General features: G+C 41.6%; 1 protein-coding gene across 1 annotated transcript in view; it reads left to right on the forward strand.

Moving 5' to 3' along the window:
• Positions 1–14054: 14054 nt before the first annotated feature.
• Positions 14055–14804, forward strand: part of thrb (thyroid hormone receptor beta) — an 11237-nt gene continuing 10487 nt past the window's right edge. Inside the window, exon 1 of the mRNA XM_030788452.1 lies at positions 14055–14403. Within this exon, the coding sequence (XP_030644312.1) occupies positions 14070–14403 (334 nt within the window). The 5' untranslated portion in view covers positions 14055–14069. The remainder of the gene's footprint in view (positions 14404–14804) is intronic.

Raw genomic sequence — 14804 nt, forward strand, 5'->3', positions numbered from 1 at the left:
CAATTTTCATTGTCTCTTGATAATTCTAAATTTCTCATCAGACCATGAAAATGAGCTTTGGCCTCTTGCTGTTGTGCGTCTGAGTTTGTGTTGCCTAGCAGTGAATTATTGAACTGCACTCATGGTCCATAACTTAATTCCAGTGGGCAGCATTACAGAAGTCTGGAGACCATTACCGCTTTTATGGATGAAAACCCATTGACCTCTAATGATGTTAACGATAATGCTTATCTGTGACCTCTAGGGGGCACTCAAGTGCAAATTTCCCCATGTTAATGCACCTAAGTTCAGGCAAACGGAGCTGTCAGAATAAGACACAAATGCAAAAAAAAAAAACAATGATTCATAAATAACAGTAGTAGACAAGCCAAAGACACAGCAGGGTATGTTTGGCTTGATATTATAGATAATCGTTTTAAAACCGTTGACAAATATGAGCTTCGTGTACTTACAGCAGTGAAGACTGTTCTGTGAAGCATATTCACAGTTCATTTTTTTATCATCTTTCCCACACAAAATGATTCAGTTCGTGCCATTGCTAAACCACGCGGAGAGAAATTCTTATCCGTGAAAACGCCATGTGAGACTTTATATAAATACTACCTAATAAAATATTAACAGAGAAGGATTTTTGATCCAATCCTCAGGACTCGGGAGGTTAATCTTTAACTTTAACAAATTTAAGGCAGGTTTTTTGTTTGTTTGTTTTTTGGTTTTTGTCAAAACTGTTTGTCAGACTAGGTTTTTTTTTGTTTGTTTTTTTTTTAGCTGTCCCATATTCTCTCAGTTGAAACTATGTGCATCATCAGTCTGTTCCATGGGCAGCGTTTTTATTTCTTTAACATTTTTTTTCAATGATTGAGTTTCCTTGCCGTGGCCTCAGTTTGACCAGGGAAAGGCAGATCTCACCTATAACACCCACGTCAGTAGGAATTCTCAGTGTTTCACTTTGTGTTTACCATCGCAGAAATCACACACGTTTGTGTTGTCACAGTCCGCAGTGATAAGTAATATATCGTATTTAGTGATGATAGCGGCTGTACAGATATAATAGCTGTGTTAAACAGATTGTTAAAATATTCGTAGTTTTTTTTGTTTGTTTGTTTTCATTTTGTCTTGTTTTGTTGTGTTTTGTAATAGGACATGTATGTTATGAATGCTTGACTTGACTATGTATATTATTTGTTGGTTCGTCTGGTTGCTTTCGTCTGACATCAGACAGATAAAAAAAAAAAAAGAAAAACTCAACAGGAAAAAACAGGCACCGTGCCAGCGTTCTGTTTTATGTGTCATACCATTTATACCAGCGTTCTGTTTTATGCGTCATACTAGTTCTACCAGCTTTCTCCAGTCAGTCATTAGGCCTTTGCTCACTGGTATATCGGTGTGTAATTACGTGTGTGCAGGGAGGATGCTGTGGTTTATGCTCCGGCATCGTGAGGAGAACTTCTGGGCACTTGCCTTGTCATCAAGTCCAAATATAGACATAGCATGGCTTTTTGTTTGTTTGTTTGTTTATTTTTGACTCCTTTATAAATAGCCCCACGACAAACTTCACATGTTGGGGGAAACGTGCATGTGTAATTGCATATTTTGCAGGGCAGCGTAGAAATAAAAACAGAGAGGGAGAAAGTGGTGCAGTGCACGTGAACACAAAAGCATTTGAGTTTGAATATTTAAGTATTTATTTTTTTTTATATTTCTTGTAGTAGTTCTTTTAAATATTTCTTTAAATATTTGAAACACTCACAGACACAAACCCACGCATGTACACACATGCGCCCAGACACACACACACACACACACACACACGTTCGTGTGGAGTCTGGCCCAGTTTCGGCATAGTACCCTGATGCTGTAAGCACTCACACTCTGCAGTAGTGTAAATGGGGATACCCATCCCGATGGCTGTGTTAAACAGTGTAGCTTTGTGTTGCCTAGCACAGCCTTCCCTTTCCTCTGTGTTACCTAGCACAGCCTTCCCTTTCCTCTGTGTTACCTAGCACAGCCTTCCCTTTCCTCTGTGTTACCCAGCACAGCACAGCCTTCCCTTTCCTCTGTTACCCAGCACAGCACAGTCTTCCCTTTCCTCTGTGTTACCCAGCACAGCACAGCCTTCCCTTTCCTCTGTGTTACCCAGCACAGCACAGCCTTCCCTTTCCTCTGTGTTACCCAGCACAGCACAGCCTTCCCTTTCTTCTGTGTTACCTAGCACAGCCTTCCCTTTCTTCTGTGTTACCCAGCACAGCACAGTCTTCCCTTTCCTCTGTGTTACCCAGCACAGCCTTCCCTTTCCTCTGTGTTACCCAGCACAGCACAGCCTTCCCTTTTCTCTGTGTTACCTAGCACAGCCTTCCCTTTCCTCTGTGTTACCCAGCACAGCACAGCCTTCCCTTTCCTCTGTGTTACCCAGCACAGCCTTCCCTTTCCTCTGTGTTACCCAGCACAGCACAGTCTTCCCTTTCCTCTGTGTTACCCAGCACAGCCTTCCTTTTTCTCAGTGTTACCCAGCACAGCACAGCCTTCCCTTTCCTCTGTGTTACCCAGCACAGCCTTCCCTTTTCTCTGTGTTACCCAGCACAGCCTTCCCTTTCCTCTGTGTTACCCAGCACAGCACAGCCTTCCCTTTCCTCTGTGTTACCCAGCACAGCACAGCCTTCCCTTTCCTCTGTGTTACCCAGCACAGCCTTCCCTCTTGTCTGTGGTGTAATTACCACATTTGACACAAACAACACAGCACAGAACCCAGCATGATGAACAGATTTCATCTCTCTCTCTCTCTCTCTCTCTCTCTCTCTCTCCTGCTCTCTCTCTACAGAGAGACATTGTTCTCTTGCACTCCCATGTCTCATACATATGTTTTGATATGTCATTGTGTTCTGATGACAGCATATCTGGGTCTCTCTCACTCTGTGGCGACCACGTTGTTCATCCCATGATGTGATTTTTCTCTTGTCACTATTTATTCGTTGAATGTGTTAATCACAAGAGTTCTTAGATTTTTTTTCTCTGGGAAACATTAGAGCAAACCTCAGATGAGGGTCCAGTACAAACATAGTAAAGATTAGAGATGGATGATTCCGTAAAATGTCTTCAAATTGTAAACGCTGAAAGTTTCAGTGTAGCTGCGAGCAGTTACGACAGCATTTCCCTGAAAGATGAGACTCTTCAAATGACAGCATCATTCACCGAGAAAAATGAAAACAAATGTCTTGTTACTGAGTTGAGAGACTTGGGGATTGTCTGTCCCAAACCACAAGCGCCATCGCTTCCACGAGATTCTCATTTTGGTCTCTTGCAATTTGTGGTCCGTAAATTGGACGTGAAGGGACTCGAGCTCGGTTCTGTTTTAGCCCTCTTTGGTGGGTGACATGCTGAGCTTTTTTTTTCAAGGAATTCCATCACGTCTCCGGGGTCAATTTTTTTTTCTTTTTTTTTTTCATTCGTTCCAACTGTGCGTGATTCCCTGGTGCTAATGAGAACCGTTCTGTCTGAAAGTCTAACGTCAGTGACATATTGTTCGGAGAGTCTTAACATTTTTGAGTGCGAGTCAGAGTAAAGCCATATGTGGAAACCCTCGAGTCACTACAGCTGCACAACTGGGTTCCATTGTTAAGTTATGTATCGTTGATTAAAATAGTTTCATTTGAATTTTGATTTAGACCAAAAAAAAAAAAAAATTCCAGTTCCAGTGCTCGGTCAAACTGGTACGCCGTACCTGTTTCTGTGACCTGTTCCAGTACGGTAAAGTAACTTTGTTGGAATAATCCATTATAAACGAGGTAAAGAAGAGGGGGAAAGTGCTGCACCCATGAAAATGGTGTAAACTTTGCTTCAAAAACAGGAAGTGTCCTCCCCGATCTTATTTTCACCACCTCCAGTGAGGAAAAAAAAAAAATTCTCAAAATTTAAGTGTAATCTTCCCGTTGGGCCTCATGCGGGAATGTTTTGTGTATTAACTTCCTCGTACTTTTTTTTTTATTATTTTATTTTTGGTGATCTGGGCCCGTGTAAGTTTTTGTCACGTCATACCCAGCCAACGCTCGTAATTTCAGGAAAACTGTCGTAATCGACCCTCATAAACATGATGAATGCCATCTGTTCGTAGATGAGCGAGCAACCATAAGAATTATGAATTAGCATGATCCTCAGCCCCAAAAATGCCGCATAAGGTAAGACATCCCGCCCCATTGGTCTACAGATGTCATTCATTCATAAAAATGGCGTTAGAGCGTAAAAAGAAGAGCTTTGAAAGTTCAGCGATCGTCCTGTTTTCAGAGATCAGTGAACGAGAGCAAATCGTTTTTAACAGCATCAGTGGTGGAATAGTGGAACTAGTGCAGTGTGATACAACAGTCTCACCAGCCAATTTAAATTAATGTGAATAACGTGATTAGACTGGATAAACTCAACGCGATTATACCAGTTAAGGTTCAAACTTTGAACTCCTTCAAAGTAACGAGTAAGATACGGTCCTGTATTGAAAAACAAAGTTTTCTAGCTTTGGAGGACCCGTATATAGCAAGAGGTCTGGACCTCTTGTAAATTTTGTCGGTACCTAGGAGAAAAGGTTAAATTCAAGAAAACTGGTGAATGCAGCAAGTTTCTCAAGTTGTTCGTACAAGCCATGCCTACTGGTTCCCAACACCATCACAAATAAAAAAAAAAGTAAAGTCTCCGTGATTGCACAAACACACTGTGAACAGTGAGCAGTGAATTTGTCTCTGCATTTAACCCATCCAACACAAGAAAACACACCAGTAGTGAACACACAACAGACACAGGCGCAGCAGGCAGCATTCCTCTGTGCCTGGGGAGCATTAGGGTTAAGTGCCTTGCTCAGGGGCACACAGCCTGTGGGCCTGGGAATCGAACCAGCAACCCTACGGTCACAAGCCCGGTTCTCTAACCTTTAGACCACGGCTGCCCCAACTGACTGCAGAAAAGACTCCACTGTGGTTCACTTCCAATTTCTTTTTTTTTTTTCTCTCTCTCTTACAGCGGTCTTGACTCCGTCCAATGGGGATGAGGGGAGTTTTTGTGTTGCTTTAATCTGTAAGTTGTGCTATAGGGCTCTAATGAAGCGTTGGCACGGGTCTGCTCTTCTACAGCTTCAGGTCAGTGGTCAGATAAAACTCAGGGCACCCAGAGGCTTTGTGTCGAGCTAAATGTTAACGGGCGTTTCGCTGAAGTGTGAAAAAAAAAAAAAAAAGGCCCGGACGACTCTTTAGGCGCCCCGACCTTTTGACCTCCACGTGTAAACCGTAACAGAGGGCTTGTAGACACAGAAGAGAGGAGGGGAAGGGGGGGGGGGTTGGTTTCTCCTGTATAATGCACTTGTTCAGTTTTATCACCTATACTGCTGTCAAATATTCGGCTGTTTCCGTATACATGTTATTTGTAATGCATATTTTTAGTTAGATATTTTTAAATATATATATATATATATATATATATATATATATATATATATATTTTTTTTTTTTTTAAACATATCTATTTAATCATATATATATATATATATATATGTATATGTATGTATGTATGTATATATGTATGTATGTATGTTTAGTGAAAGAGAATTAAATAATAATAATAATTATTGCTAATTAATTATATTATTATTATAATTATTATTATTATTATTGCAAATGGTAGCACAAAATCCTTCTACCTTAAGTAGAGCCAAAGTATGATTGTTGTGTGTGCCACTGTTTGATGTGCTGTGAAAGACAGGTGGGGGGGGGGGGGGGGCGCATTTATTCCGCTGCTAAATCTGGCAGAGCCTGAAGAACAGACCATCAGATGACTTGATGCATCTCTTTTGTTTTTCTTACTCCAAAATGGTCGCATCATGTACTGGCTTCTGCAGCAAGTAGACATACTACGTGACCTTCCCGAGAGACACGTTTATAAAATGATTTTTTTTTCTGTTGAAGCTCCCTCCATATCACTGTTTATTGAAAACAAGCTGAAACTTAAAATGTTGATATGCAACTTTAATAAATAAGTAAATAAATAATATGCTGAACAGCTCTCAAAAATATAGCTACTGGTAAAGAAAGACAAAGCAATACAAGTTATTATTTGCTCAAAATGGAACTTATAAGAAAATTTCTTAATAGAACTCTCCACATTCACATTCTTATACACCCATGTCCTTGTCCATCTATGTTTATGTTTATACGTTACATTTAAGCCTTTATGTATTTATTTATTTAAGCAACCTAGTATACTTGTTATTCCATAGTAGTCAGAAAAGAATAGAACATACTTGTACATTTTCGCGCGTTTCAAATCTTTGACGCGTCTGTTAACTGTTTTACACAAAAATGAAAATAAAAATAAGAATCATTTTGTCGACGTTCTGCATACATAAATCACACGGAACGGCGAGTTTATAGATGGCGCTAGCTGTTTTTTTGTGGCTGCGCGTGACTGTCAGTCGATGAAAAGGAGGGGATGCTAACAGCTAGTGAACTTTGTGTGTTTTGAGTTTGACGGCAGACATAATAAAGTGCCAGAGGAGAGGACTATAATGAGAATGATATTATGATAGCATCGGGCCGACCATCTGCTCTGCCACGGTCCAAGAGAGGGAGAGAAGCTAGCTCCTGACAGCCCCGTCTATTCTGGAAACGCTTATTGGTGGTGACAAATCCTCTGCCGTAAACGCGCCCATTGTGGTATACTTTTTTTTTTCTCTCCCTCTCTCTCTCTCTCTCTCTCTCTCTCTCTCGGGTGGAGGCCCTCATCAGTGGCAGGCCCTCATGCTTTCTCAGCCTGCCCAGTGTCAGGGCCTAGAGAGAGAATAGTACGATAGCATTTGTCCCATCAGCGACATTCAGCGTTAGCATTAATGGCTAACTGTACTTTTTAGTTGTTTTTTGGTTTTTTTTTTTTTTTTTCCTTAACATCGTTAGCTTTAGCAGCTGTATACATTCAAGTTAACAGCGCCGTTTTTGGGAAAACAAACGTACAAGATGATTTATAGGTGTGCTTTATATTTTAAGACGGCGTAATTATTTCTGTCAGTAATTCAGTCGATTTTTTTAATTTTAATTTTTTTTCCACTTCTAAAGGATACATGAGCTCGGGAACAAGCAGGACATGTACACGGGCCAGAAGCACAGCCCAGGCGAATGAAAGTGATTTAGATAAGTTATTAGCGGCCGATCAGCATTTTAACATTTATCACATTAAGCTTTGAAATAAAGTTTCCCACAGTTTATTCGGCTTGGGTCTCAGTGCTGGTTAAAATGTCCGGAAAGCCTTTCCAAATGTAACGGGTCATTATTCTCATGCCCTGCTTCCCTCAGCACTCCAGAGTTTCAAGAAACACACAAATCGTCTTAGCTCTCAGAATTTTGGTTTGGCTCACGCCACTATTTCATCTCTCAGAACAGAGTGGGGGGGGGGGGGACAAAACATTTTTTTGAGCACTACTGCCACTACAACTGCAGCTGCTGCTTTTGCGGTTACGTTATTGGAAATCAATAAAGAATGAACTCATAGCAGCATAGTAGACTGACCACAGACTTCCCTTAATGATCTCTCAGTGCTGGCCTTTTTTTCCCCCTAGTACTATTATTTATTGGCCAAAAAAAAACAAAACAACAACAGCAACAACAAAAAAAGTCTATTGTCAGACCTTAAATAACTTATGGAGAGTGTTTGAGATGTTTGTTAAGAAATTGCAAACCCCGTAAAGTTCTTGTTGCATCAGGGTTGTGCAGAGCTGCTGCAGTTGTTTGACTGGTTTAGGCTTAAGTCTAGTCTGTCTGCTTAATGGGCTAACACTGGGTACCCAATCTGTTGCTTTTGGACGCGGTCGCTCGCGTACTTGGCTTTTTTTGGTGAGACATGTGAAATGATAACAAAGGAGAAAAGAGGGGATTTGGTCAACAGAAGTTAGAATCCGATTTTCAAGACAGGTGGTTGTGAATCATTGCAAATCTACTGCAAAGCCATTTGCTTGCGTCTGGGGTTTTTTTGTTTGTTTGTTTGTTTGTTTGTTTGTTTTTGGTTTTGGTTTTGTTTTCCATTCACAGCTGTTCTCTTTTGCGCTTTTTAGAGGTCATTTCAGAAGGACGTCGCTTTGAAAAGAAAAACGTTACAGTAAAGAAGACTGTAAATACTGGAGAGACGACCCAGTTATACACAAATTTCACAAGAGGCACAAAGTCAAGAGGGCCGTCGACATCACATCATAAATTAGTGTTGAAAGATAAAACAAGAACATTTTTTCACTATTGCAGCATCCAATTTTTCCTCCGAGTGGAACAGATAATGGAAAAACAATTAGGACCACACTGAGTGCGCCAAAAACAAGTTTGGTAGAATTTCTCAATAAATGCCCTTCCACAGAATACTGAACATTCGATTTCTTTACTTTGAAGGACCAAAAAAAAAAAAAAAAGCATCAGGTGTAGTAGAGAAATCATGTCACGTATTTTAGTTTAGTATCTGTACCTAGAACTCTCAAATCATATTTTTATTATTTCCACTGGATTTATGCCCTAAACCTTTGCAGCTGGGCCAGTGTTTGACAGATTACTAACTCTGACCTTTAGCAGCAATCTTGGCCTTTGTTATTCTTCCCGCTACCATTGGCTGCCTGGACACGTGAGCGAAGGTTCAGTCTGAAGCATATAAATCCCTTTCTCAGACAAGTTCAACTGAACACAGCGGCCGAATGAGGCTCAGCAGTCCACGCTAAAACATATATCTGCAATGACTTTAGATAGCAAAACCAGTCTTTCGGGATTTTAAGTTTACTGGGAAAAATGTTCATAAAATCTTCATAGTACACAGATCAGTTTTGATATTTATGTATATAATCTTAATATTCCTAAAAATACTCATTGATATAAGGATCAGTAGATTGCTGTACATACACACAGACATAACTGATTCTGGCCGACACAGTTCCTGACAGACCCATACAAGAGTCAAGGCAGCGTAATATCACTATCATGACTGCAGTATAGAAAGCCCTCACATTAATCCAACACAAATGGTTCTTGACCTGCCCTTCTAAAACTGTCTCTGGATCAAGTAACGAGCATTTAAAGCTGAACTTTACTGCAATTTATTGTAACTCAAATAACTCTTAATTGTTTGAATACCCTTTCTGGCTTTCCCATGGCTTGGTTGGTTTTAGTGACTTGTCTGTAGGGCTATGGGAGCTTGGCTTGGTTTTCTATAAAGGTGGTTTCACAAATCTTTAAATCTTTTTAGAAGCTTGTCCCCCCCTCCCCCCCCAAATGTCTTTTACAAAATGTTTGGGCCTTACCAGCATGCGATTAATGATTCTGTGCATTTTAATAAGTCATTAGTGCTTTCAGTAAAGTGATTAATGCATCCCTCTTCTCCACTAATGATCCTCCTGTAATTGTTTCCATATTAACGGAATAAGCAGCGAAACCCCTAAAAGGATCTGAGACGGCGATTATACTGACAGATTCTGTGCACTTGACTTGAGGCTGAATCTTTCCAGATGTAAAACGGATCTGTGGTAAAGACGCGGCAGCCTTCTCAAATGTCGGGACATCTCTCCGTTTCCATTTCCTTAAATTTCATATTTATACGCAGATGTTACTAAATAAATAGTTTATGAATGTATTACTCAGGAGAATAACTGATGTAAAGTTGGAGGTCTTTTTGTTGTTGTTGTTGTTGTTGTTGACTGTCAGTTTATTCCAAGAACTTGTCTGGCATCTGTCACTGGTGATTAAGGATGACACATTAGCCATAGATTCACCCAAAGAAGATAATTCTTTTTTCCCGGAATACAGGTATTAAGACAAGGCTGTCATCACGCGCTGACATTTCAATCTGAGCATGAAAAAGTTTGACAGGAACGGTTTCAGCAGTTAGACACCGGAGTTTAGACAAGACAAGACTCAGGACGGTTTGAGATGGCAGATGTATATGTTGGGCGTAACTCTGGAAAAGTCCAAGTGGATTAATCAGTCGAGCCCAAATGCCATTTAAAGTCAAAAGTTCTATAAAAAAAAAAAAAGAAACAAAAAACCCCCCGCCAAGGTAAATCTAATCTAAAATCTAATTCAACATCTAATTTAGTCCTCCAGGTCTGTCATTTTATTAACCCCATCACACTCTACTGAACTTTTGAACCTAACAGACTACACGACATTTTAAAGTACAGTAGGACATTTATTTAAACGGATCAGACCACTTTCTTGAAGTTCTTGGGTTTAGGTATCTCCTATCTCAAAAGATGGCATCGTTTGATTCATATATGTTATACTGCTGTCATAACACATTAGTTTGCCAGTCTATGAGAATTACCAACGTTGCCGAAAAACTAGGTTTTCATAAGCGGTGTGGACTGACACAAGTCCCCTTCAGTATTGATCTAGTTATGACAGGGATGAGCATAGGTTATTGAAATGGGACAAGTTTGCTAACAGATAATTAATCGTATTGATCGAGACCTCCTGCCATTTTGGGAAAGAGAATTAAACGAGTCAATAATGAGTCGTGTCTGAGCTCTAATATTTAGAGACAGTTGTCAATAAACATGCCGCAGGCTGAGGCATGGGGGTGGGGGGGGAGTGTTGGTCGAAGCATAAGGACTAATCTGTCTGCGATGATGAGAAGATGGGGTCGCCCGAGTCCTGCAGGGACAGGACCTGGGTTTGGTTTGATTTCCCCTCGGCTCACCCCCGTCAGCGAGGGGAAGGCGGCCCGCCCGGCAGGCTCCTTGTTTTTCAGGTAACGCGGTGTGACTGGGGACATCTGGCTCAGGGAGCCATGTCAAACCAGGCCCTATCCCCACTGATTTCTGAAAATTGTTCATGACCAGCGTTGAACCCACGGGACCTTAGGTGATCGATGAAGGAGGGGAATAAAACAGTGGAAAACCTGTTTGTAAGTCCATTATTACCACAGACGGCCTCCCAGAGCACATCGCTCTTAACATTTACACACACAGACAGAGAGAGAGAGAGAGAGAGAGGAACCCAGGGCTTCGGCGACAGTGCTGTATTTAGTTATCAAGGAAAGGCACTTTTGGGGGGAAATGATTGGATCGTTTCAACCACTTTATTGACTGAGGGGAGTTATTTGCTGAAGGTTTATGATGATGGCCCTGGCTTGTGACCTGCAGAAGAGTAGGGAACTGAAACATAGAGGTCTGAGAAAGCAGAGAACTAGTGGAACTGTCAGGATTTTTTTTCGGATGGTCTTGTCATGGTACTGTCTTGGGAGGAATTCTGAAGACGGGGTGGGTTAGATGGCGGTTGGTACTGATACAGGCCTATGTTGGAGATCTACCTCTAACCGTGACCGTGGGAGGGAACTGTCTTCTGGATACAATGGGAACATATTCCAGGAATTGTTTTCATATATTGACTTTAAGACAGAAGATGCTCAGGTAAGCACAGCATTTTGACTTCCCATTAAAAGGCTTGGGTAGCCTGACCTTACCAAGTATTGACAATCCATAGGCTATAGAAAGAAATCAAGATTATCTGCAACATGGGCTGTAATTTTTCGTGCAAACTGGCAATTTAATGTAGAATTCAATGTCATGTATGGAGTTTTTTTTGTTTGTTTGTTTGTTTTGTCTTGTATGTTTGAGAACGAGTCCATAAGGAGAACTGGGACGTAGTAAAGGGCTTGAGTTACCCAGTTGCCTTTGGGGTGGGTTCCACTGGTTCAGAATAATGTTCTTAAGCGGAGAGATAAAAAGGCCAAAGAGAATAAGCAGCGACATGTCACAGGGCATGAAAACGGGCTGATCCCAAAGCCGCGTCTTAAATCGACTTTACTCATGCGAGATGTGGCGGTGATGGTTTAACCGAACTCTGCAGCCTGCTTCGCTGCTCAGCTGTCAGTAATCAATTTCCACTTAAGCTACCTGTCTTATTCGGTATGTTTGTTTGTTTGTTCGTTTGTTTGTTTGTTTGTTTGTTTTTGGCTTTTCGTTAGTTTTGCTGGTCATTTGAACTGCAAGTGCACGGAAGTCGAGCCTTTATTTTTCGTTTTTTCCTTTTTTTTGGTTTTGGTGTCCTTTGCCACAATTACAAAAAAAGAAGAAAGAAAGAAAGAACAAAAGAACATGCAGGGAGCAGAGGGAAGCAGAGTGGCGCATGCCCGTCACTGTTGCATGTCTGGAAGTTGTTTGTCAGTTAAAGTGCTTTAAAGAAAGACCTGGAAGATTAGGCCTGTTTGAGGACATCACCTCATCAAAAAGTTAAACTGGTATGAGCCTCTGTTTTAGAGAAGATTTGCCTCAGAAGGCCTTTCTAAAAACAGCTGTCAGGGTCTGATCGTGTTATGCTCTTATCTGTGACAGTCTAAGCCCAATTCTCCCCAGCATTCTCTTCAGTCAAGTTTAAAGGTAGATTTTCTTTGTCTGGTTGGCTTGCTTTTGGGTTGTTGTTTTTTTTGTTGTTGTTTTTCCTAATGTTTTCTTTGTTCAGATTGTGTACAAAATGCCCCATTGTGTTATACCCATGGACATAGAGTTCGTTTACTAGTTGAAAAGCTAATCAAATGAAATTTCTATCAAAATTTATAAGAAGACATTCTTTAAGGGGATTCTCAGTTATGGTAGTCCATAAATATGTAATAAACAGAGTGTGTATTTGCATGTGACCAATAAAATCAAAGATTATTGAATTATTTACCCTCAGTGGAAAAGTTGAAAGAAATTGGCATTGAATTACTCATTCACACATTACAGTTTGTTAACATGTAAAAAGGTTATCCAGAATATTCAGCGTGTCCTACTGATCCACGGTGATCAGAACCAGCCAACCTTTCTCGCCCAGCCTCAGTGTAGAATCATGCTGTTTTTCCCTGCTGTTGCCCTCTATATGAACTAAAGAATTCAATTAGCCATAATTGACTTCTAAATGACGTTAAACGTTCTGCCGAGGCTTACAATTACCAACATTCATGTTTTTTAACAATTATCAGCATTCATATTTCTCAAAATAATCTTCTCGCAAGTAATCACTGGAAAGGGGGGGGGGGGGGGGGGGGCCTTTTGTTTTGATTGATATCCGTGTTGCTTGTTACGAGTTAACTGAAGGTATTGATGAACGTTGACTGCAATCGACCGTGCGGCGAGGGATTGCTTGTGTCAGAAGTAACGGCCCTTGATCGTGAAGGTTTATCCTTGGAGGACGGGGGGAGAGAGAGAGGGGGGGCTACACTACTGTGGCGGACCGCAGATTAAGATCATATGAGGTTATGGAGTCCCTCACATTGGAAATCAATACTCCACTCAGTAAAGCCAGGCCTGTGAAGTTTAAATCAGAATCCCCAGGGATTTGAACCTTAATCCCATCATCTCAAACAGATTTTGGTCAGGGTGTCAATAATAACACAGATGATAAAATGCTCTTATCCAGCTCTTAAGAAAAACACTTGACGTTTTTCCATAAATTTCATATCGCCCGCCGCTGTCTCTGTGAAGCACCCTGGCCTGGTTTGGGGGGGGGGGGGGGGGTACGGATGTATACGGAGGCGTAGCGGGAAGTAGCACGTAAAGGCCACAAACTGAAGCCAGCCACCACCGTCCCGGCTGCCCAACTTGTAGGATTTGCTAAATGTCAGATTAGACTTCCTTGTAGTCATAAATCTGGCTCTTGATTCGCAGGCCGGCCAGCGGGTGGGGTGGAAGGAGAAGCACGCCCGGTCCTGTCCACATATAAGAGCCCTTGTCCTCCACCTCCGGGTCACGACATTCCGTTCCATTCCTAGCTACGTTATCTCAACCAATATATCCTACGTGCGCTCGCGTTTCAATATTCAAAACACTCAGCTGGTTCTGGTTTGTTTTTGGGGTTTTTTTTGTAAAGGTTTTAAACGATCGAATCGATTTAAGAACCGAAACTGATGCGTCCGACTTATGCCAGGATCTTTTCTTAGAAATTTGTGTATGTGTGTGTATGTGTGTATGTTTGTGTGTGTGCGTGTGTTTGGCACTCACACATTAGCTTATGAGTAATATACCTTTAAAGGCGTTTATTTTTATGGAATAATTACTATTAGTTTGCAGTCGTGTGCCTTTATAAAAGCCAGTCTCAGTAATGAATTACTGCGTGTCAGACTTGTACGAAATGCCCCACAGTGCGGCCGGGGGCTACACGGTACCGGGCGGAGGTGAGTACTGTATGTACGGAGGAGAAGGGCCCAGTTTCGCACACTGCGAGCCCCAATCCTTGCACCATCCGCCATGCGTGGATCAGATGTGGCCCGCGGGCCAGCCATATGTCTGCGGTTACCCTGGAAACAACCCGGTGTTCAAGAGCGAGTTCTGCAACATGGGGATTCCTCTTGGTCTTGAGCACCAGCCCGAGTACTTCTCCGATGCTAGGCAGGATTTCTCTCAGATGCAGTGGATCCACGGCCCTCAGAAGAAAGGTACCGTAGCGCTAACGTAGAAGCGTAGAAGAAAGGGACCTCGACACAGTAGATTTTTTCACAGTTGCACTCGATGAGAGAGAGAGAGAGAGAGAGAGAGAGAGAGCGCAGCTGAGGAATGAATGCATTTGTTTTTGTGAGTGCGTCAGATTTGTTAATTGTTTTGTGTTTTTGTTTTGGAAGAACTCTTGTAGTTCTTCACACTTTAGGGTGAGGCGGGTTTTGCCCCTATTAGAGGAATTTTGTCGTTGGGCGCCTGTTACGTAAAAGGTAAACACTGTTTGTAAACTCAGTGAAGCACGTTTTCCCTCTTTTTTGATGGCTTTTGGATGGTTAGGACAGCGTCTAACGTCTGTGATTCATAGTATGTTGTTCATGTTAGTCTGAGTGCAAGATGAGCT

Source organism: Chanos chanos, chromosome 12 (genome assembly GCF_902362185.1).
Source record: "Chanos chanos chromosome 12, fChaCha1.1, whole genome shotgun sequence".
Taxonomy (NCBI): domain Eukaryota; kingdom Metazoa; phylum Chordata; class Actinopteri; order Gonorynchiformes; family Chanidae; genus Chanos; species Chanos chanos.